The sequence below is a fragment of the Felis catus genome, chromosome E3, assembly GCF_018350175.1.
Source record: "Felis catus isolate Fca126 chromosome E3, F.catus_Fca126_mat1.0, whole genome shotgun sequence".
NCBI lineage: Eukaryota > Metazoa > Chordata > Mammalia > Carnivora > Felidae > Felis > Felis catus.
Window position 1 is genome coordinate 26211970 of NC_058383.1, and position 25227 is coordinate 26237196.

General features: G+C 45.1%; 1 protein-coding gene across 4 annotated transcripts; it reads left to right on the plus strand.

Moving 5' to 3' along the window:
• COQ7 (coenzyme Q7, hydroxylase) lies at positions 1-25227 on the plus strand. 4 transcript variants are annotated; one of them, XR_006591072.1, is made up of 9 exons: positions 1-195; positions 4686-4864; positions 6302-6416; positions 7803-7942; positions 8621-8689; positions 9105-9183; positions 13157-13286; positions 14868-15025; positions 22856-25227. XR_006591072.1 is itself a non-coding variant. In XM_019820909.3 (7 exons), exons 1-6 carry the CDS (start codon positions 123-125, stop codon positions 9180-9182), a joined length of 654 nt encoding a protein of 217 aa, XP_019676468.2. In that variant the 5' UTR covers positions 1-122; the 3' UTR covers position 9183; positions 22856-25227. The 4 variants fall into 4 exon arrangements, 3 of the variants coding, with proteins under 3 accessions (XP_019676468.2, XP_019676467.2, XP_003998847.2); XM_019820909.3 differs by lacking the exons at positions 13157-13286; positions 14868-15025; XM_019820908.3 differs by lacking the exons at positions 13157-13286; positions 22856-25227 and having other exon boundaries at positions 14868-15120.

Here is a 25227-nt window from a genome sequence, read left to right on the forward strand (position 1 = left end):
GGGGGCGTTCCCACCGCTGCCAGGGCGGGCAGTGTCTGTCTTACGTCTGCGATGCGTCATCAGTCTGCGCTGAGCGCACTTTTGGCCGTTGCGCTCAGGGCAGCGGTTACCTTGTCACAGCAATGAGCTGTGCGGGGGCGGCGGCGGTTCGCTCCCTGTGGCGGCTGCGCACGGGCGCCCTGCGGCCTCTCCCAGGTAAAGAACCAGCGCGACCGCATAAGCGCGCTAAACCGCCGAACCAGGGAATTTTCGCCTGTGACTTGGGCCAGAGAGGTCACGGGGCAGACGTCGTGGACGTCATAGGACTGCGACGGCGCGCGACTGCGAAATGGGAAACTCGGACCGCTGACAGGAAGGGCGGAGTTTGTGGTGCTCTGGGGGAATGTGGGGCGGGAGGGTGTGGTTTTCGGCTGGGGTGCCCTGGAGTGTCCGCTCGCAGTTGGCACGCGGGGGAATGACATAACTGTACACCTCTGACGGGACGTCACTGCCGGTGTCGTCGGCATTCCAGGCTGAGGACAGGTGGAGGGAGACCTTGCAAGTTCAGTGTCTATGGGCGTCATCATAGCCATCTTTAGGAGCCCTGCTAGGCAAAGTAGTGGCGCGACCTGCCGCGTGGGCTTGTTAGAAGTGCAGGTCCCACTCCTGACTTACAGGGTCGCATTGTCTGTAGTTTAGCTAGACTTTCGAATGTCTTGCATGTACTAGAAAGTTTGAGAAGCACCTGGGTAGTGGAAGGGGCATAGAGTTTGGACTAGGGAGATGAGTTAGGATCCTGGGTCCTTCTCCTGTCCTCTTTTCATCAGAGCTGCCTCAGAAAATTGTGAAGTCGTTTTCTGAAAGTTAAGTCGTTCGTATACCACCTGAAGATTTTTATCTTTTAGCAGTACCACTTGTACTTTTGATTACCAAATGTGTTTTTTCTATAACCGTGTTCCATCTTTTAAAAATATTTATTTTTATGGGGGGAGGAGAGCACAATCGGGGGAGGGACAGAGAGAAGAGGACAGAGGATCCGTAGCGGGCTCTGAGCTGACAGTCTCACGGCAGTGAGCCGGATGTGGTGGGGCTCCAACTCACCAACCGGAGAGATCATAATCTGAGCCAGAGTCAGGATGCTCAACCGACTGAGCACGTCAGTGTGTTCCATTTTTAAATTAAATAATTTCACGGAAGCTAAGTTCTTATGGTGAAGACGGAAAACCAAGTATTGCCTGGCCCAAATAGAGTAATCAAAAAATGAATGGGTTAAAAACAAAAAGTACATTGTATTAGATACTATTGCCTACCAAGACTTGAACCCCGAACAGTCTTTCTGGGTGGGGGTAAAAAGAAGATTAGCAAGTATTAGGAAGGTATTTGTAAACTGAGACATTCTCCTTGATGAAATCAAAGGGATTGCAAAAGAATTTAAAAGAGAGTAACTCTTAACTACGTGGGTGTTATTAAATGCATTCATAAGCCACTTAAGATCTTCCTGTATACTACTTTAAATCTCCTAGGTACCATCATTATTAGATTTTTCACACTGTGGGAAAGCGCTAACTTAAAATGATACATTTGAGAGCTTCTAGCACAGGGCCTCAACTTTATTTTTCGCAATTTTAAAGTGTGTGACAATGCAGGCAAAACTCAGGATTTTTAAACATGACTTTTAATGCTCCTTTGTTGAGCCAATGAGCATAACAATAAAAATCATTCTTTATCACTTATAAAGTTACTTTGCTTACTGTATCTCATTTTATCTTCATGATAATTCAGTAAGCAAAGTGTTACTATTGTAGGTTTCCTTAAAAAGGAAAAAACCTGATTATTGCCAATTTTATATGTAAGAAATGGCAATTCTGATTTGTCCAAGGTTAGTGTTAGAGAATAGGACATGTATACGGTGCCTTGGTGGCTCAGTTGGTTAAGCGTCCAACTATTGGTTTTGGTTCAGGTCATGATCTCACATGGTTCGTGGGTTCGAGCCCCATGTCAGGCTCAGCTCTGCTGGTGTGGAGCCTGCTTGCAATTCTCTCTGTGCCCCTCCCCTACTCGCTTGCTCTCCCTCAAAATAAATAAGTAAACTTAAAAAAAAAAACAAAAAACAGGACACAGTTTCTGGCTCTAGCTCTGTGCTCCTTCTATGGTTCATCCCATACTTTTTAAAGACACCTTACAGAGATTGTGAAAAGATAAAAATGGCAAATAATACAACCCAATCCTCCACACACCCCACAAAAAATCATTTATTAGGTGCCTGAGCCTGGAAAAGTGCAGCGCTGGGGAACTGTGAGGTATGTTTTTAGTACAAATACAGTCCTGCCCATCAGAAGTCAGCTGTGTGTCTACACTCATCCTGTGTACTCAGCCCCTTGCTATTTCTCGTGAAATGTGTTTTTAAAAAACGAGTCCTGGGCTGTAAGTTCTTTCCTATTAACATGTTTTGGGATGTGAGTAACAAATGAAAGAACAAGGAAACAAGATTATCTTGAGAAGTAGAGCCAACTCATATTTTCAATTCCAATTCCTAGGAGTCCTATTTCTGTAAGGAGGTAAGATTCATGGGAGCATCAGTCCTTGGACCTGGAGGAGAAAACTTTGGACAGGCAACCCTGACTTTGTCAAATGTGTCACATTGTTCTCCATACGAGAACATGGTCATGGGGGCACCTGGGTGTCTCAGTTAAGCATCTGATTCCTGATTTCAGCTCAGGTCATGATCTCACGGTTTGTGAGTTTGAGCCGCATGTCGGGCTCTGCACTGGCCGTGCAGAGCTTGCTTGGGATTCGCTCTCTGCCCCTCCCCTGCTCTCTCTCTCTCTCTCTCTCTCTCTCTCAAAATAAATAAATTTTTTAAAATAATGATAAAATAGTAAGAAATCACAAAAACTGGACCACAGTGACCCACTGTCTGATGGCACAGATCCGAGTGGTACATTACACTCAGCAGAACTTGCACTCCATCTAGTTTTTGGTGTCCAGTTCCTGGACTCCATCCAATTTCTTGAGTCAAGCAGGCACAGTGAGATGGAGCAGGTCCTGCAGAAGAGTGGATTAGAGCTGGGTCACCAGGCCTCAGACCCCCATATCCTTCCTCCTTTGTTTAGTGAAGCATTTAAAACCCCAGAATACAGAATCACTCAGATTTCAGCAGACCTACCCCATCACCTGTGTCCAAAGCACTCAAACCTTTTTTAATTAAAAAAAGTGAAGTTTTGCACACATTTTCAGGGCGTTGAAGTTAGCCTAAATGAATAGAAGTATGTGTTAAAGATATGGTAGTCACGCATAAGAGCCTTAAGACACATCTCAAGATGATACCAGTACAAGTCAAAGTTCACATGACAGCTGCGTCCATGGGGTCTGCATTTTCATATCTACAAAAAGAGCTGATAACATCTTATACACATAACAACACATTGGAAGGCTCTTAAGGGAAAAAACTTTGGGGATGCCTTAATGCAAGGCTCAGAGAATACAATCAAGGCGTTAATGATTAGGAGATCTTTTTTAAGTTTATTTCATTTATTTTGAGAGAGAAAAAGAGAATGTGAGTGGCGGAGAGGCAGGGAGGGAGAGAAAAAATCCCAAAAATTCCAATGCATGAGATCCCACAAACCATGAGATCATGACCTGAGCCGAAACCAAGAGTCAGATGGTTAACTGACTGAGCCACCCAGGCACCCCTCTTAGGAGATTTTTTTTAAAGACAAAATTTAATCTATCTTGAGGAATTTACATTTTGAAGACAAGAGTTCAGTTGAACTGATGATGTACCATAAGGAGATGAAACTCAAGATGTAAGGCTCTGCTCTCAAAATCCAACGTCCATGTGTGTTTTGAGAGAACTTAAATCTATGGTTCTCAACCTTGGCTGCACAGAACTTTTTAAAAATATGGCTGCTTCCTCTCCCCACCCCGGGGATTGACTGGGGAAGAGCATCCATGGTTTTGACAGCTCCCTAGGAGCTCTTGTGCAGCCAGCATTGGGAACGAAGAGGCCTGAGGGGAGGTGAACTGGAGAAGCATGCTCATCTAGAGGTCACTGCCACGTTAAATACTGAGCCTGTCTTTGTCACTGCCTGATGAAAAGATAGGCTCAGTATTTCCAGATCTTTATATGTTTAACATGAAGCCAGAAGAATCAGATCTTTAGGTAAACTCTATGTTTTAAGTGTTGGTAATTAATTCACTTTTAAAAGGGGGTGGGGGCTGGCTGGCTCAGTCAGTAGAGCATGCAACTCTTGATCTGAGTTCAAGCCCCATGTTGGGCATGGAGCCTACTTTAAAAAAGTAAAAAAACTATGGGGCGCCTGGGTGGCTCAGTCGGTTAAGCATCCAACTTCGGCTCAGGTCATGATCTCGCAGTTTGTGAGTTCGAGCCCCGTGTCGGGCTCTGTGCTGACAGCTCGGAGCCTGGAGCCTGCTTCAGATTCTGTGTCTCTCCATTCTCGGCCCCTCCCCTGTTCATGCTCTGTGTCTCTGTGTCTCTCAATGATGAATGAACGTTAAAAAAAAAAAATTAAAAAAAAAATTTTAAAGTAACAAAACTGCAGGTTTAACAGAATACATTTATGGGGATATCCTTCCTACGAGGAAGTCATCTGTGACCTTAGTTCCAAGGTACCCCTTTCTTCTGTCTGTAAAAGGAAACATCTGTTTTACCCGAAAGTAATGAAGAATAAACATTTGCATTGCAGCTTATGGAAGAAGAATCAGTGTCAGATTTTACAGTTCAGGAATGACCTTAGACAATATCAATTGGGCAGCTATGGATCGAATAATCCGGGTGGATCATGCAGGTGAATATGGAGCGAACCGAATCTACGCAGGGCAGATGGCCGTCCTGGGTCGGACAAGTGTCGGGCCAGTCATTCAGGTGGGTGCTCCGTTATCCCTCTCAGGCTGGCCTCACTGAATAGCGTGGGGATCCAAAGGCCTTCAAGTCATGAATCACATTATGTCATGCACTGTCAAGGGAGGTACTGTCCCCAAGAGAACAAAAATTGGTTACTAAGGTGGGGTCAGGGGAGGGAAAAGTATATTATTATTTGTATGTATCAAGTAGAGACATATAGTACATAAACAGATATATGGTATATCTGAAGTATTAAAATTTCACTGTGGGGTGGGCAATTAAAAATGTTTGAGAATCATCACATGAGGTAAAAGCACCAGTTGCTGAGAGGTTGTGATCCTGTTCCCAGTGGAGATATTTTATATTTTATACTGAGAGGCAGAGGGAGGGGCCTGGGCTCTGTAGTCACAAAGACACAGATTCACATTCCAGCTTTCTTCCACCTCCTACTTCTGTGACCTTGGGGAAGTTACATGACCTCTCTGGGTCTCTATTTCCACATTTGCAAAATGAGCTGATAATACCTACCTCATTGGGTTTTCGTGAGGAATAAATGAGCTGGCATAGAGCAGCTAACACCATGTCTGGCATGTAATAGACACTCAGCACAAGTTAAATTGCCTGCTGTGAGCCCTTGGGCAAGTTACTTAACCTCTCTGTGCCTCACTTTATCTGTGTAATGGGGATAATGACAATTAGTGCAAATTAAATGAATTGCCTTCATAAATCTGTTTGATAGCACCTGGCACTTAGGACGTGCCAGCTAAGTGTTAGCTCTTTTGTTTTGCCCACTTAATCCTTTGATGTAAATGATACTTCTAGTATTCTAGAAGGAAATTACACAATCGGTGATTCTCTGCCCTCCTAATTGCGGAGTGGGCTCAGCATCTCATTTCTCTTTAGTGTGGACCTTGTCCTTAAAGAGGCATGTGTTAGGGCACCTGGGTGGCTCAGTCAGTTAAGCATCTGACTTCGGCTCAGGTCATGATCTCGCAGTTTGTGAGTTCGAGTCCTGCATCGGGCTCTGTGCTGACAGCTCAGAGCCTGGAGCCTGCTTTAGATTCTGTGTCTCCCTCTCTCTCTGCCCCTCCCCTGCTCACATTCTGTCTGTCTGTCTCTCTCTCAAAAAAAAAAAAAAAAACATTAAAACACAAAAGGCACATGCAGGTCTCAGAACTTCTGGAGCCATGGTTCATGGCCCGCTAACCTGGAATGGAGATAATGGCTCTTCTCCTGGTTTGCTGGCACTCTCTTCTCCATATCCAAGATGCTTTTTAGTCCGATGCTTCGCTTTTTCCTTGGGTGATTGAAGGGGAAGGGGAGAAATAGCGGTTCTCATTCTTCCTCCATCTCCCTTGTGCTTCCTGTCTCCCACAAGGACAGGGCATGGAGCTTCCTTGGCATGTAGCAGGTGGTCTCTGAGTAATGCTTGCATTTATTTTTATGTTTTTCTTACAGAAAATGTGGGATCAAGAAAAGGACCACTTGAAAAAGTTCAACGAGTTGATGGTTGCATTTAGGGTGCGGCCCACCATTCTGATGCCCTTCTGGAACGTGGTGGGGTTTGCACTGGGTATGTGTCCAGAAGAGCTTGCTTGAGCTTAGGGATCTGGGGCGATTACATCGTTAAAGTACTGAATCCACAGTTCTTTCTGTGTCCTCTTACAACCTTTTTGTTGACTTAATATTTCTTAAAGTTAAATTGACTTTTTCTTTTTTGGCTTAAATTTATTTAAATATTTATGGATTTAAATCAGTGGTTTTATAAATAGAAAGTACAGTAAAAACAAACACATCGGAGGAGGCAAAAAGCTAGAGCAATTCAGTTGTAGCCCGATGATGTTCCCTGACAAAGGTTCTAAGACCTGCTCACTCTTTTTTTTTTTTTATATGAAATTTATTGACAAATTAGTTTCCATACAACACCCAGTGCTCATCCCAAAAGGTGCCCTCCTCAATACCCATCACCCACCCTCTCCTCCCTCCCACCCCCCATCAACCCTCAGTTTGTTCTCAGTTTTTAAGAGTCTCTTATGCTTTGGCTCTCTCCCACTCTAACCTGTTTTTTTTTTTCCTTCCCCTCCCCCATGGGTTCCTGTTAATTTCTCAGGGTCCACATAAGAGTGAAACCATATGGTATCTGTCTTTCTCTGTATGGCTTATTTCACTTAGCATCACACTCTCCAGTTCCATCCACGTTGCTACAAAAGGCCATATTTCATTTTTTCTCATTGCCACGTAATATTCCATTGTGTATATAAACCACAATTTCTTTATCCATTCATCAGCTGATGGACATCAGGCTCTTTCCATAATTTGGCTATTGTTGAGAGTGCTGCTATGAACATTGGGGTACAAGTGGCCCTATGCATCAGTACTCCTGTATCCCTTGGATAAATTCCTAGCAATGCTATTGCTGGGTCATAGGGTAGGTCTATTTTTAATTTTCTGAGGAACCTCCACACTGCTTTCCAGAGCGGCTGCACCAATTTGCATTCCCAGACCTGCTCACTCTTAAAAAGGGAGAAGAGTAAATGTTGGGAAAGAAATAAAGATGTACTCACCCCAGATGAGGACTTTCTTCTTGCCATAATCAGAGGGTTAAAAAGAACATGGAAAAGAGAATAGCATTCTTACTCTGTGATTCAGGATTTGACAGTGTGACCTGGTACCACCTAAAACAGCAATTTTCACTGGGGGCAGGTTGCTCCTAAGAATGCTTGGCAGTGTCTGGAGACATTTTTGGTTGTCACAACCAGGGGTGTTTCTGGCGTCTAGTGGGTAGAGGCCAGGGACGCTGCTAAAGTATCCTCCAGTGCACAGGATGGCCCCCACAACAAGGAATTACTGAGCCCTAGAGCCTGTAGTGCTCCGGTTGATGAACCCTGACCTGACATGATCTCCCGCACCGGTGTAGTGTCTGTCCCATCCTTTTCTCTGCTGGATTTGACAATTCCAGGTGCAGGAACCGCCCTGCTTGGGAAGGAGGGAGCAATGGCCTGCACTGTGGCTGTGGAAGAGTCTATAGCACATCACTACAACAACCAGATCAGGACGTTGATGGAGGAGGATCCTGAAAAATATGAGGAACTTCTTCAGGTATTTGAATATACTCTGGAAATAGGCCAATAAGGGCGAAAAGGGTAGGTAAGCAACTTGGTGGAAAGGAAAAAAAATAGCAAGTTGGGGAATGACATGGCCTTAGAAACCTAGGTGAGTGCCTCATTCTATAGGCAAGAGAAACAGAAAGCTCAAGTCATGTGCCCTGGTCACATGCTCGGGCAGAACTGGGACCAGAAGCCATGTCATGTCTCCTGAGCCCACAACTGTATTCTCTCCACTTCTGGATCATTGATAGATTCTGAGCCAATGCTGTGAGCACAAATACTTCAGCTTAAATAAATTAACCAATAGATATCTTCATGTAATTTTCTATTACAAATAAGGGAACAGTTTAATTTTTTTTCAAGTGTAAATTGGGGGTTGGTAAACCCTGGCCTGGGGCCAACCACCTGTTTCTGTAAATTAAGTTTTGTTGCAACACAGTCATGCCCATTCTTTAATGTGTCTGTGGCTGCTGTCCCCCGAACATTGGTGGAGTTGAGTAGTTGTGGAGAGGCCCATACAGCCAGCGGAGCTTGAAGAACTGACTTTTTCGCCCTTTATAGGAAAAACTTTGCCTACCCCTATCTTAGACGGTAGAATGAGGCTTTAGCCTCTAGAAGATAGGACAACAGATTTCTTTTGATTTTCTTTGATTTCTTTGTATTTAACCAGGTGATAAGGAAATTTCGGGATGAAGAGCTCGAGCACCATGACATAGGCCTTGAACATGACGCACAGCTGGTAGGGGACCTCTCTTTACTATTTGCTTGTGCTGCCCCGGGCACCTTATTTGGAAGATTAAAGGGCGGGAAAATTTTTGTTTCCAGAAAAATAGATTTCATAGTGACCACCAAAGATAGCAAACCAATACTGTGCTTTGATAAAAAGTCAGGCAAAAGCATTGCTCCCAATGGGAAGTCTTATTTCTTGCTTCCTTTCTCATCATTTCCCCCTAGCAGCTTCTTTCCTCTTCCCGATGAGAAACCAGATGATTCAGATTTTCTGGCAATAGTGGAAGCTTCCCAACCTTTTGAATTAAAAGAAATGTTTAGATCTTATCCAGAGAGCTGCAGCCCTGCCATTTCAGGCCATATCTTACTGCTACAAGTGAACGTAGAACATGTTTCTTTTGTTTGCTTATTGTCGTTTTCAACAGGCTCCAGCATATGCTGTTTTGAAGAACGTTATCCAGGCCGGATGCCGCGTGGCAATATATTTATCAGAAAGGTTTTAAAGTATGTCCACTTTTCTGTCTGTAAAAAAGGGTAGTAATTAAACAAGGGGCATTGGCAGAAAAGGAAATGTGCAATTGTCATTATATGAATTTTGTTAATAAACTGCAAGAGGTTTTTTTTTTTTTTTTCATTAATAAAAGTCTCTAGTGATGATTTTTTTTTTTCTCCTGTGCCACCTTACACCAGAAGGCTGACTGTTGGCCAGGTCTGTTCCAGTTAGTAACAGACGAAACTGCTGCTTGTTTGGGGCATAGTTATTTTTTTTTTTTTAAACATCAAGAATGAATCATTAAGAAAATAACAGAAATCTTTAAGGGGAAAAAAATTTGAATTTACTTCTAACCAAAGGTAATTTAAAACATGAGGGTGTTGAAGATTGACAAAGCAAGGCTGTCAAATCCATCGTTAAATGGAAGACTGTCATTGTCTCCATTGTTTCCAGTGGCCTCCTTAGCTGTTGTTCCTCTTCTCTGGATTTTTCAGTGCCAGAGGGTCCCAGGCTGTGGTTCTTGGCCCTGTTCTGTCTGTCATCTTTTTCTTGGTATCTCATCCTGCCTTGTGGTTGATTCCTTCACATTCCTGTTTCAGTCCAGCTTTCTCATCTTCAAATATCCACCTGCCAGCCGGTCCCCTCCATTTGGAAGTCAGAGAGAATCTCAAGTTCCATGTGCCCCAAGCAGAACTCCTCGACCCCCACCCCACCATCCTGACGCCCCAGTGGCCTTCCTTATCACAGTTAATAGCCGCTCCATCCTTCTGGTCCTCAGGCCAAAAATCTCTGCAGTCACCTTTGACACCTGCTTTTATCACACCCCCATCCAGTCAGTCAGGACATCCTGCAGACTCTACCAAATCCTTTTTGCTGCCTCAGCTGCTGCCACTCAGGGCCCAACCACCCTCATCTCAGCTGGGTTATTTCAGAAGCCTCCTAACTATTCTTCCTGCCCTGCCTGGCCTCCCACAATCCATTCTCAACCCAGCAGCCAGAGTGATCCTTTGAACCAGAAGCCAGACCTTGTTACTGTTGCTCAGCTCGGAACCTGCCCCCCGTCCTCCCCCCCCCCCCCCGCAGTGGTTTATCCCACTTTCCTCAGCACAAAAGTCAAAGTCCCTAAAATGGTCTCTAAGAACCCGCATGATCTGGTCCTCTGGCCACTTCCTCCTTCCTCAGTCTGCTCCGGCCACACTGGCCTCCTTGCCATTTCTCAGAATACCAGGCACCGTCTTGTCCTAGGGCATTTGCAGTGGCTTCTCTTTCTGCCTGCAATGCTCCTTCCTGTATATCTGCATGGCCAGATCCTCACCAGCTCTTGGATTTTTGCTTGATGTCGCCTTTTAACCAGCTGAGCCACCCAGGTGCCCTACTGATGTCACCTTTTAAAGGAGGCCCTCCCTGACCACCTTTTCCAGAACTGCAAACCCCACCCTACTGCTTGGCTCATCCCACTTGCTCAGCTCTTGCAGTTTTTCCCCACAACACTTACCGCCTTCTGACATATTACATGATGTATTTAGTTATTTATTTTTGTCTGTTTCTCCCTGCAAGAGTGTAAGCTCTCTGTAGGGCAGGAATCTTTGTTTTAATCATTGACCCATAATAGGTGATCACTAGATAGTCTTCACTGGGATTGAATGAAGAAATAGCTCTCCCTTGTTAGAAGTCATTTTCACATAACCAGTAATGTAAGAATTCAAGACTATATGCTTCGCAGCAAAATTCAGTATAGATTTATTGAAAAGATGCTACTGGGCCAGGCTAGGCTCCTGGGTTCTGGGTCCATACCATATGATTTGCTATAAAACTCCAAATCTTCCAGCCAAAAGGAAAAAAAAAAAAAAAAAAAAAAAAAAGACGCTACCAAGAAACTCAAGGCCATTCTCTTTTTAAAATTTTTTTAATGTTTATTTTTGAGAGAGAGCACAAGTGGGGGAGGGGCAGAGAGAGAAGGAGACAGAGAATCCAAAACAGGCTCTGAGCTATCAGTGCAAAGCCCAGCATGGGGCTTGAGCCCCATGAACTATGAGATCATGACCTGAGCTGAAGTTGGATGCTCAACTGACTGAGCCACCCAGCCACTGAGCCAGATAAAAAGGCACCCCTTTTATCTATTTATTTATTTTAATGTTTAAAAGGCCATTCTCTCTGCTTCTTGCTGATGATTAACAAACATGCAAAAGAATGAGTTTGGACCCCTGCTTCACAGTATATATATAAAAATGAACTCAAATGGATTAAAAATCTAAATGGTAATGCTAAAACACATAGAAGAAGACATAAGAGTAAATCTGTGTGACTTTGGATTAGATTAGTTTTCTGCATAGGATGCCAAAAGCATAAAGCAACAAAAGAAAAAAACAGATAGATTGGACTTAATCAAAATAAAAACTTTGGTGCTTTCAAAGAATACTATCAAGAAGGTAAAAGACAACCCACAGAATGAGCAAGAATGTTTGCAAATCATAGATCGGATAAGGGATTTGTATTTAGACTATATAAAGAACGCTTTAAGAACTCAACGATAAGAGCCCAATTAAAAATAGGCAAAGGATTTGAATAGATGCATCTTTAAAGAAGACACAGGCCACTAGCATTTGAAAAGAGGTGTAAGATCATTAGTCATAGGGAAAACCACAATGAGATACCACTAGTGTGGCCAGTGGGTAGTGTGGCGCTGCTCAAATAGTGGAAAATAACGTGTCGGCAAGGGTGTAGAGGAATTGGATCTGCACACACTGCAATGGACACGTGAAGTGGTGCAGCCCCCTTTGGAAAACAGTCTGGCAGTTCCTCAGACAGTTAAATACGGAGTTACCATGTGACACGGTGACGCCTCTCCTAGGTATAAACCCCAAAGAAATGACAGCATATATTCAAACAAATACATATTCACGAATGATTGTGGCAACGTTATTCATAATAGCCAAAAAGTGGAAACAATCCAAATGTTCACCAGCTGATGAGTAGATGAGCAACATGTAGCCTATCCATACGATAGAATATAAACTGGTCATAAAAACCCTTCAAAACATGATGGTTGGGTACAAAGTTTCAGAATGGAAAGAGGAAAATAGTGAAGGCAGACGGTGGTGTGAATGTACTTACTGACACTGACCTCTACACATAAAAATGGTTAAATGATAGGGATGCCTGGGTGGTTCAGTCACTTAAGTGTCCGACTCATGACTTTGGCTCAGGTCATGATCTCACAGTTGATGATTTCAAGCCCCACATCGTGCTCTGTGCTGACACTGTGGATCCTGCTTGGGATTCATTCTCTCTCTCTCTCTCTCTCTCTCTCCCCCCCTCTCTGTGCCCCTCCCATTTGCACTGTCTCTCAAAATAAATAAATAAAAACTTAAAATGTTTAAATGATGTTATGTATAGCTTACCACAATTAAAAAAAAAAAAATGCTAAGTGAAGGAAGCCAGACACAAAAGGCTAAGATTGTAGGATTCTGTGTATATGAAAATGTTCAGCAGAGGCAAATCCATAGTGACAGAAAATAACCTAGTGGTTGCCTAGGGTTGTAAAGAATGGCGGGACACGAGGACCAATTGCTTTTGGATACAGTTTCTTTTTGGGGTGATGAATGTTCTAGAATTAGCTGGTGGTGGTGGCTGTACAACCTTGTGAACAAATTTTTAAAAACTGCTGAATTGTACACTTTAAAATGGTGAATTTTATGGAATGTGAATCATAGCAATAAAAAATAGACGATTTATAGTTATATATAGTTTTATGCCGTATTTGAAAGCCAATTTCAATCCAGTCTGTTGAATGGGGGAACGATTTCCTTAACGTGCCACCCTTCTGTAGCCTGTAGAAGCCTCAATCTTCTGAGATGCTCTTGCTGTTTCTTGCCCTCCCATATCAAAGCTAATTCTGTAAGTATTGCAGTCAGGAGTCTTAGTCATATAAAGACATTTTGTACAATACTTATTAAAAGCCCAGATTTGCTGCCGTTTGTTTAGCACCTGCTTCAGAACTGATGGCTGATGTTTTATGCTTCTGAGAGCTTCCAGAACAAGACCAGAGAGATTTTCTGAATCCTCCCGGGATTGTTTATAATTCCATTACAGATTGTCCTCGTGTATTAACAAGGTAATCTTGTCTTTCCCTTACTTTACTGCTCTGACCTTTCAGGGAAAATGTGATTTCAAAATTGGACACCATCCAAAGATGATGCCAGGAGGACAAAGGATGTTATTCTTGCAAGCAGGATAGTTCCAAAGAGGCAACCTGAGCTATAGTTCTTTGCATGTCTTGGATTCCCTTGCTGTTTAAAGTGTGGTCCACAGACCAACAGCTAGTGGCATCACCTGGCAACACTTTAGCAATGCAGAATTTAGGGCTCCTCCCCAGACTTTCTGAATTAGAATCTGCATTTTGACAAGATGTGGTGGTTTTCCAATCTGGCCAGAAATTCCTGGATACTCCCCTGTTCAGTGGAGCCTTGTTCCCCTTGCCTTGAATGTGGGCTGTACTTAGTGACTTGTTTCTAACAAGCGGTAGAAATGATGGAGTGTGACTGCCAAGGCTGCTGGCTCATAAAAGACATTGCAGCTTTCACCTTTCTCTCTGAGATCACTCAATTTAGGAAAACATACATGCCAGTAGTCACGTATGTGTGCCATCTTGGGAGTGAATCCTGCAGCCCCAGTCGTGCCTTCAGATGATGCAGCCCCTGCTGACATCCTGACTGCAACATCATGAGGGACCCGGATTCCGAATTAGCCAGCTAAGCCACTCCTCAGTTTCTGACTCTCAGCAACTATGTTAGATAATGTTTGTTGTTTTCAGCTGCTGAGTTTTGGGGTAATTGGTTAAGTACAGCAATAATTAACCAATACATGACACTTAAGCACATTAGATTTGAGAAGCTGAACTAGACGGTGAACTCCTGGATGGCAGAGACCACGTTAGTCGTTTCCATGCCTTCACAGCTTAGCACAGTGCCTGACACTCAGTAAATTTTTGCTGGACTAAATACAATTTTCAGTTGCCATTTTTAAAAAATGAAAACTTTTTGTAAAAAAAAAAAAATGCACACATCCACATGGTGAAATATTCCAACAGTGCTAAAAGTATTTACAGTGACAAGTAAATCTCTCTGCTGACCACTGTTGCTTTTGGAAACTGACCACTTGCCTTACTTTGTGATTAGTTGTTAGCAATCTGTCACATAAGACAGTACATTTTTTTCTTTCTCCCCCCTCCCCCACACTTCCCAAAGAAATCGCTGCTTCGAAATGAAACAATATAAACTACATATAGGTTAAAAAACACACACAAAAAACACTGTTTCCAAACCTATCTCTAGAAGTAACCACTATTAAAAATTCATTGTGTACCTTTCCAGACTCGTTTTAAAACATCTGTTATTCAGGGGCACCTGGGTGGCTCAGTCAGTTAAGCATCCGACTTTGGGTCAGGTCATGGTCTCCTGTTCATGAGTTCGAGCCCTGCGTCCGGCTCTGTGCTGACAGCTCAGAGCCTGGAGCCTGCTTCAGATTCTGTGTCTCCCCCTCTGCCCCTTCCCTGCTCACACTCTCTCAAAAATAAATAAATGTTAAAAAATAATAATAAGTCTTTTATTCATACATGTACACCTTTGGGTTTGTAGTGTTCCCTGTGCAGAGTGATACTGTGTGTCTTGATCTGCAGTTTGTGCTTTCCTTTTAGAGACCTATGCTGGCCATCCTTCTAAGACAGGATAGATCCACCTCATCCCTCTGACCCGCTAAGCCACCACCACTACCGCGACACTGGCCTCCTGCCACCCTGCAGAACTGCTCTAACTGCTTCACCCACCGCATTCCCACCACCGCCCCTCAGAACAGGTACTTTCCTCACCCCTTTTATGGAGGAGGAGGTGGAAACAGAGTCTGCAGGTGCTGGAGAGCCTCGAACTTAACCACCGGGTCCCTTGCCTTCTAATTTCCTCTCTTGCTCTGTCAGGTGGACGTTTGGGCTATTAATAGCACCAAATTGGGGGACCTCTGATGCTTTAGGCGACCACCTTTGAACATAGTTCTATGGAATTTCAGGAGGAGAGACCTCAGGGTTCTTCCCCCTTTTTGGAGGTTCCAAACTTTGTAAGAATGTGATAAAAAGTCTGAATCCTCACCCCATGGCCTCCTTAAGGCCCTCCTTAAAACTTCTTGATCCGGTGATTTGAGGAGAAGAAAACTTGACCTTTCCCAACAGAGAGGAACAAAAGAAACCTTTCCACAAAACTGCTCTTTTCTGGCTCTGCCAGAGCACAAGGCGCTTTCCTGCTGAATGTATTTTCAAAGGTTTAAAAGGCTCCTCTTGCCTTCGGGGACGTGCTTCCTCCCACTCCTGTCTCCCGAAATGGCAGCCCTGCAGGGCTGTGACAGAACACGACAGGTCCTTTGATCTGGGATCGTGTAGGAAGATCAGCTCCCTGGCGCGCCAAGGGCAATGGAAGGTCCTGGGCCTCATTGCGCCCGCCTGCGGCCACCAGAGGGCGCCCTCGCCCCGAGTTCTGAGTCCGGGCGCGCAGCCTGCCCTGCTCGTCAGTCCAGAATGTCCCAGGGACAACGCCTGGTGAGCAAGGCGAGGTCATTGCTACGTGTGGTGATAATCGGGCCCCAGTAGTCCCACCTCCTGATCTCCGCTGTTGAATGGGAATGGATTGTCACATTTGCACACTGCAGGAGACGGAGGGCTGTTCCAGTCTGCTCTGGCCCACTGACTTGAGAGCATCCCTTATCAGGGAGGATGATTCATTTTCTTCTTTAGGAAAGGGAGAGAGGAAAACAGGGCAGGACGATTAGTCTCTGTCTAGGAGTACCACACGGAGAAACCAGCTTCAAGCATCAAGCAGTATCCAAGGGGCAGTGTTGAATATTTATTCTTCAGTTCATGCTGCTCCCTGGACACACCTTGGTCACACACACCTTCCTCCCATTTGTACGATCCGCCCTTTTTCCTATGAAGGCGATGAAGGCCATTTGCCCTTCTAAACCGCTTAAGTGACGTCACCCCACACCCTCTCTTATCTCTCCATACTTGAGCTTCTTGCCCTGGTACTTTATTCTACCATCGTGTGGTCACTACCTGCCTTCCTGACATCTGTCCAACATGTTGTGACCTTATTAAAGTCAAGGGCTGTTCGCACACCTCATTGGTCCTCCGCCAATGTGTGATAGATGAATCTTAGCTAAAAGAAAAAAAAGCCCATGTGAACGCATGAGGTGGAAGAAAGTGAATTGACACGAGTAATTACGAGTAATGACAAACAATCTTCCTGATCTCAGTATGAACAACCTAGACACTGTGGTGGGACCCGATGAGGTGGAGGCCTGAGGTGCAGGCGGTGAAAGAATTCTGCTCAAGGCAGAACAAAGGAGATACAAGAGCTAGAAGTTTCTTGAATACATTGCAAGGGAGCAAAGTCCAGAGGCAGTGGTGGGGGGTGGGGGGGAGGCTGGAGTTAAGGAGGAGAGGTGAGGACGTATGGAATGTATGGAATTTTCCTTTTTTGGTACCTGTGCCTAGTTGGAAGTAGCCCATTGGTCAGCTAGGGCTCGTGCATGTTTTGAGGCGGTTGCCTCCTGAGCCTGTTAGCATTCAGCCCAGTGGTCACTGGGGGCACTTTTACCTTACTTAAGTTTCCATTGCTCAAGCCTCTTGCCTAAAAGAGGCTTCTACAGAAACTTCTGGATGAAAGGATGAAGTCAGGCAGGAGAGTCAACCTTTGAGTGTCCTCTTGTGCGTCTGCATCCCAAACCCGGGATGAGCCTGGCCAACATTTAACCTGTGGCCGTGTCTCAAGTCTTCTTCCTCAAAATGCTTTTATTTTTTGCTGCTGTGTTTTGTTTCTTTAGAATTTCTCTTCATGTGACTTTCTTCCTTAAAAAAAAATTATTCATTTATTTTTGAGAGAGAGAGAGTCCATGTGCATACATGTGCTCCTGTGAGCAGGGGAGGGACAGAGAGAGAGAGAGAGGGAGAGAGAGAATCCCCAGCAGGCTGGCTCTGTGCTGTCAGCACGGAGCCCAACTCAGGAACAGTGAGATCGTGACCTGAGCTGAAATCAAGAGTTAGACGCTTAACCGACTTTCTTCCTTTTTTAAAATGTCGATTACATTTCTGGGGCTATACAGAATTTTCTAACTCTTAATCCTGGAACACTTAACTGGGCATGCTCCATCAGAGTCAACCCTGAGATTAAAAACAAATGTGCATCTGTTCTACCCAGCCTTCCCAAAGCAGGAGCTCCACGGCTGGCCTGGGGGATAAATGTCTTTTAAAAACTCACATAGGGGCTCTGATGTGCAGGCCCGGTTAAGAATCAGTGGTTTCATTCCAAGGGCTTGATTTTAAATCTGCCCCCGAATAGACGCTTTTCCCCTGCTTTACATTTTATTTTTCCAGGCTGATTCGGGATTTCCATTCTGTTCCATTTCTTTCCTGCGCTGTTTTCTGCTGAGATGTGACTTGTAGTTCCAGTGTTCTCCGGCCCATTCAGTGCCATGACAGCTGGAAACACGGTCTTCATCAGGTGGAAACAATGGTGAAGAGCGATGCTCCCCGTTCTGCTGGGGGTGGGGGTGGGGAGCAGCCTTTGTGTGATGTTTTCCATGCCTAGCTTCCAACTGGCCTTATTGAAACAATGAAACACTGTGTGGAGATGCCACCTGTTGCCCTTGGTTGCTGATGCTCTGTGTAGTGTACATGCTTAAATAAGACGTGGCCACTAAATGAATAATTATCTCAATTATTTGGTTTTAAGGGAGCATATTATTATAAGTACTGTGGAGCAAACAAAAACAAAACCTTTAGAACATGAACTTCAGTCCTTTTTTATAACATTTAGAAGAGACCCAAAACATCTCATCTCTGCTGTAAAAGGAACTATTAGTTCTGCTAAATGAAAAACCCAGAGGTTGTTCTCTTCAGCTATGGTTTGATACAGGAGCGCAAACCAAATACTTGGCTTCTCTCTCTCCTCTCTGCTTTCCAGTGTCGATATCAGGCTCACAATGACCCGCCAGGGGCCCTCCCCACGTGTGGCGGCAGAATTACTGCAACACTTCCATGCATCACCTCCTAACACTGCTCCAGCCACTAGAAAGAAGATCTCTTCCTCTGGCTTCTGCAGAAGAGAGAAAACTTTGCTTTCCCAGAGTCCACAGCACACACCCGTCCCTCACCTCTAGGCTCATTTTTCTCCCATCAGGTCACACTCCTCACCATCAGCCAATCACTGTGGTCCAGGAGATTGTGGTGCTCTCTTTGGCCATCCTTAGACACATGGTTGCTTTTTTTTTAATGTTTATTTATTTTTGAGAGACCAGACAGAGCACGAGTGGGGGAGGGGCAGAGAGAGAGGGAGACACAGAATCTGAAGCAGCTCCAGGCTCCCAGCTGTCAGCACAGAGCCCAATGTGGGGCTTGAACTCGTGAACCATGAGATCATGACCGAGGCCAAAGTCGGTTGTTTAACGGACTGAGCTGCCCAGGTGCCCCTCCAGTCACGTGGTTGCTCTTGAAACAAATGGAGTGGGGACACCTCCACCCAACCCACATGGGCCAAGAGTAGGGGAAGGGTGGTTTCCACAAAGGAAGTCAGAATTCCCTCACCAGGAGGAGGGAGAACGGATGTTGGGGAAGAAAAAGGCCTGTTGTTCCCTGAGCCCTGGGGGTCATGATGGAGACAAAACTTGAGTGAAGGTAAATGGGGCAGCGGGTTTAGGATGGACTACGTACAGCAGGGAGGACTGACACCAGTGGGGGGACATTAGGATAGTGCTCCCGTTTAGCATGGTGAGGACCTGGGTGAGAGCTCTGTGGTTGCAGGCAGAGTAGCATAACAGTTCACAACACCTGGGTGTGGATTCTTGCTCTGCTACTTAGTGGGTGTTACCTAACCTCTCTGTGCCTTAATTTCCCCACTTGTAAAATGATTGCACCTGGGTTGTCACGGATGACCCTGAAAACAACATGCGAAGTGGAAGAAGTCAATCACAAAGGACCACAAATTATGGTTCCATTGACACGAAACATCCAAAGTAGGCAAATCAATAGATTCAGGAAGTAGATTAATATTGCCTCCGTTTGGGGCAACAGAGATGTTGGGAGGTGATGGCTACGGGGTTCAGGGTTCTTTTGGGGGTAAGAAGTATGTTCTAAGACCGTGGGGATGGTTGCACAACTGTGTGAATGGATAGAAGACACTGAATTGAGACTTAAATTGGTGAATTGTAGGATATGTGAATTATATCTCAATAAATCTGTGGATTTTTAAAATTATTTATTTATTTTGAGAGAGACAGAGAGCATGGGCAGGGGAGGGGCAGAGAGAGAGGAGAGAGAGAGAGAATCCCAAGCAGGACACGGGGCTCAGTCCCACGAACCACAACCCAAGCCTAAATCAAGAGTTGGACACCCAACTGAGTGAGCCACCCAGGTGCCCCCAAATTGTGTGTTTTTTAAAAGTCATAAGCGTCAAGTGCTTTTAATCGCACCTGGCACATCCTCTCTTCCTGCTCCATCAGGCCCAGAGGTCACGGTTGCTTCTGACTGATGTAGGCCCTAAGGGACTGTAGACCAGCCCTCAAGTCTAAGTTTCCTTTATCCTGCCCTCGCCTTTCTGAATAGTCCCATCATAAACTCCCTGTATTAGCCTCTTTTGAGTGTGCCTCTCTTTGCTGCCAGGACTCTGACCGTGTAGAGACCGCCTCTCCAGAAGAAGAGCGGGAATTGTTGGCTAATCAGAAAGGACTTGTCAATTTTTGTGTTCAGTTGACTGGGCCACAGGGTGCCCAGACATTTGGCTAAAGATGATTCTAGGTGTCTCTGTAAGGGTGTTTTTTTGTTGAGATTAACATTTGAATTGGTAGACTGAGTAGAGCAGGATGCTCTCCTTGACGTGGGTGGGCCTCATCTAATCAGTCGAAGGCCTAGATAGAACATAAAGCCTGTCTCTCCTGAAAGTAGGAGGGAACCCCTTCTCCCTGACTGCTGGATGGGGACATTGGTCTTCTCCTGACTCAGGACTTGCGTTGGAACATCAGCTCTTTGGTCTTTTGCAGGTTCGAGCTAAACCACTGGCCCTCCCGGGTCTCCAGCTTACAGACGACAGATCTTGGGACTTAACAGACATGAGTCTCTTTTTTCTGTATATGTAGATCCTTTTGGTTCTGTTTCTCGGGAGAACCCTGACTAACACAGGACCTAAAGAAAAGATGAGTCAGTGATGAGTTTCAGGCGAAATGACTGGGAAAACAGTCAAAATATAGGACAGAAATAAGGAAATCAAATCAAGGGAAGTGGTTGCTTTGTGGAAAATTTTTTTTGTAAACATTTATTTAACATCTGCCCTGTACCAGATAGAGTGGCAGCCGCTGGGGTTGAAAGAGCCACCCAGTTGACTAAACTAGACACCCGATTCATCCTTGACTGTATCTCCAGCCTCACTCTCAATACTGAATTAATCTCAAGATCTGTGATTTTACCTCCTTGAATTGCTTTCAAATTCATTTCTTTGGCAGGTAGAGAGGGCTTCCATTGGAATTACCATCCCCCAACCCTTTTATTTTTTTATTAATTAGTTAATTAATTAATTAATTTTTAGGGAGGCTCCCTGCCTAGCATGGAGCCCAGTTTGGGGCTTGCACTCACGACCCTGAGATCAAGACCTGAGCTGAGATCAAGGGTCTGACACTTAACCGACTGAGCCACCCAGGATCTCCCCTCCCCCAATCCTTTTAGATCCATAACATTTTGTAATGACTTCACTCAGGGTTCAGCAGGACCATGGACATATTTGAGGTATTTGGAGAGCTTTTGTACGTAGAATTAGAAAATAGAAAGTCACAGGTATCGATCAAAGTACATGGAAATAAGGTTTATTTTGCAATTCCATATTAAGGGGATAAGGAAGGGTGTGGCTAACAATGTGAAGTGTTTGTTAGGGGATGAGACGGTGTCTGAAGAAAAATTATCTGCAATTTTTCTGCAAAATGCCATTAGTCAAAACAGGGCCCAGAGTAAGGGAAAGATGGGTGGAGGACAGGGGATACCTCCAGAGAGAGAGGAAAAAGGTGCCCTGGGTGTCCTGGGTGACAGCCAAGACTGAGAGTCCCCTCACACTTCATACTTTTTTTTTTAAGTTTATTTATATTTATTTATTGTTGAGAGAGAGAGAGACAGATTGTGAGCAGGGGAGGGGCAGAGAGAGACGAAGACACAGAATTGGAAGCAGGCTCCAGGCTGAGCTGTCAGCACAGAGCCCAATGTGGGGCCTGAACCCACAAACTGCGAGATCATGACCCTAAGCCAAAGTTGGATGCTCAATCAAGTGAGCCACCCAGGCGCCCCTTTAAGTTTATTTTTATTTATTTTGAGAGAGAGAGAGAGAGAGAGAGAGGGAGAGAGAGAGTGCGCGAGCATGAGTGGGGGAGGGGCAGAGAGAAGGGGAGACAGAATCCCAAAGCTGTGGCAGTGCAGAGCCTGAAGTGTGGCTTAAACTCATGAACTGCAAGATCGTGACCTGAGCCAAAGTCACCGAATGAGCCATCCGGGTGCCCCCACACTTCATACTTTGTCCCCCTCTGAGAGAAGGGTATCTTAAGAAGCCACAGCAAGGAGGGACAGCTTGGACCACCCCTGTCTCCTTGGAGCCCTGTAGGGTATCATGTTGTCCACCGATTTCCAAGGGAGCCCAGGGGAGGCGCTCAGACTGAGATCACCTCAGGTGAGGGAGGTGGGAGGTTGTCCATTCTCTGCTGAGTGAATCCAACAGCAGGAAGCCTTTTCTCCCTCCGCCCCCTTTCCTTCTTTTTGTTCTAGATGACCAGAGATGAGAGAAAGAATAAATCACTTTACAAAAGAGACGCTGCTTTTGGTATTAATTTCTAGGCAGTGAAGCTAGAGAGTATTTGGAAGTTGTTATCATATTAAAAAAAAATCAAACCCCTGCCATTTTCTCTGCATTCCTATCACCTCTTCACAAGTATTGGCCGCTGTCATCTCTTACCTGATGCCTCAGTCTCCACGTTGGGCTCTGTGCAGCCTGCATTCTCTCCCTCCACATTGCAATGGGATGGGCCCACGTGACTATATTCGGGCCAGAAAAATACAAGCAGAAGTTCTTAGGTGGGGTTTTGGGAAAGCGTCTTAAGGAATGGGGCAAAGAGCTAAAACTGGCTTTTGTTTTTCCCCTTCCCCCAAATCTTGCTTCCACGAGGGATGTGGATATGATGGCTGGAACTCCAGCATCTGTTCTGAAGACACAGTTCCGCACGTGCAAAATGACACGTGTACAGGGATGTTTGCTGCAGTGCTATTCACAACAGCAAAAGATTGTAACCCACCTCAGTACCTGTTAGGAGGGGACCAGCCAAACAACTTAAGACTCAGCCATATCGGGGATGACCCTGCAACCATTAAAAAGAATGAGGTGGCTCTATTTGTTGTAATATGGAAAAATCTCTAAGACTTACTATACTGGGGCTACGCAAAGATGCAGAACAGTGAATTACAAGTATATATAAGTATAGTTCAAATCCCAGATGAACCACTTCACTAGCCTGATGAGGTTGTAGGTCAGGGGTCAGGGAACTACAGTCAGGGAGCTAAATCTAGCTGTTATTGTACATCAGTTTTTATTGAAACACAGCCCTGTCCTTCATTTACAGGTCTATGGTTGCTTTCCCTCCAGAAAGACAGACTTTGACACCTGCAACAGAATCCGTATGGCCACCAAACATTAGTTTTTTATCTACTGGCCCTTTACAGAAAGCATTTGTAAACTCCGATCTAGACCTTGCTCTCGTTCTCTCTAAAATGGGTTGATAGAAACATGCCTTGGTTCACAGGGATTGTAAGGATTATGGAACACAACGAACATAAAAACTACTTAGTATTTATAGTAAATCCTCAATAAACATAGGTAATTATTAAGATTTTCTCATTGATCTTATTCTCATTTCTTCCAATAGAAATTTCCCTGTAGCTATTTAATGAATATAAGTTGTCTGTTTTTGCAGATCTAAGTAAATTGCTTAGCTATTAAAGAATAGTTTCCAAATCTAGGAAGTGTGTGTGTGTGTGTGTGTGTGTGTGTGTGTGTGTGTGTGTGTGTCGGGGGAGCTGGCCCTGAGTTAAGGGTAGGAAACCAATATTTGTTAAGCCCCTACTATGTGCCAGGTGTGGGATGAATGCTTCCCATGTGTTACGTCACTGAAGTTTTATTACCCAGGAAAGGACACATGACGCTCAGAAAGAAGGGATAAGTAGTCAATGACACCGTTACCAAGTCCCTGAGCTGGGACTCAAATCCAATGCTGCTTCCCTCCAAAGCACATGCTCTCTCCATTATAGAAGCACCTAACTGTTGAGCTGTGTCCACTTCAAGGCAAGATCTTGAACCACTGCATGCCTCGCTGACAGCCCTGGCCAATGCCTCTTGTCCAACGTATTTATCCATGGTAACCGTTTTCCCTCTCAAGAGCGAGTTCGGACAATAAATTCTGTGGTCCCCACTGTAATGTAGAAGGCTGAAAATATCAGCTCAGTGAGGGCTGAGGTCTTTGTTCTGTTTCCTGAGTGCACTTGGAACACGTAGGTGTTCTAAGCACCTAGGACAGAGGATGGCACATAGTAAGTAGGTGGTCAATAGGTGTGTGTTGAATTGATGGATGTTGAATGGATGATCAGTAACCCCCACAGGTAGCTGCCACGTAAACAAAAGCTGCACAGTGGGAAGAGGGTTGTTCTGTTAAAATAACTCCGAACATGCCTGGACACCTGGCTCTTGGTCCCTCTACGGGGTTACAGCAAACTGTGCCTAGTTTGGGTTTGGGGTTTTCAGTGATACATATTGAACACCCACTTCGTATGGGATATGGACCAGTTGGGCATCCCGGATAAACGAGGTGAGTATTGTTCAAGGCCTCGTAAAGAAAGGGGGTGTTGGGGAAGGGGCCTCTCATGCAGGGTCAGAAATTAAACACACGAAAGTGAGCCCTGGGGTGGCCTTGCCAAAGAAAAGGGACGTAGATTATGTGCTCAGCACAGCCATGACATGAAGGCAAGGCTGATAACCCCTCCCTTTTATGCACACAGTGTGTCATGGGCCACTTCCAGCTGCAGAAGAAAGCCTGACCTTTGCAGAGGGGCTATAAAAAGACAGCCGAGCTCGCTCCTTGTCTCCCCACGATGTACCTTTAACAAAGGAAGAGAAGTGAAGGATCTCTTGTGTTCAAGTGAAATGTATGTGAAGGCGACTTGGCGTTTTGTCAAGCTAATGGCCAGAGCACAGAACGACAAACAAGATGCTGCTTTGGCTGGGATGGCCTCACGTGGCCCGGCGAGAGTCGGACAGTGGGGCTGCCAGCCGAGAGGGGCATCTTTTACGCCAGCTTTCCAGCACCATCAGACCGGGGCAGGGGACGGTTCTAGAAGATGCTCGAGAACTCCAGAGCCAGGAGTCCGAGATCACTGACAAAGCTAATTCTCAAAGACTTAGAAATCACATCTACATCTGCGAGGGGCTCAGATGGATAGGTTGAAGGGTGTCGTACCCTCCAGTGAGAGCATTCCAAGCGGCCAAGGACTAAAACATCCCAGAGGATGACAGTTGCTGAAGGTTCAGAGAAAGTGAGCAACCTGTTCGTTCTCCCCATCCCTTGCAGCCTAGGGATGGGATGCGGGAGGCTCGAGTCCGCAAGGATGACGAAAAGACACGTGTTGTCAGGCACCCTTGAAATAATTTCTTAAATTCCTAGAATATGCAACATTGTACTATCTCCATACACCTGGTTTATTTTTTTCCAGGGCTGGAACGGGTCGCTGCATTTCTGTGGTCGAGCTCAATACGTTGTTTCCTGGGACCTTACTGAAGGAAATAGCAGTCTTTGAATATTAGTCACACCCAGGAGGTGGAAATTAGATAGAGGGAGGTGACAAGCAGATTGTCAGCTTCCATCTCACATTTAATTATGAGCCATGTGCCCGATGGAGTCAAGGGCAGATGGGTGGCTTTCCTGCAATAAATGTTAATATGTAA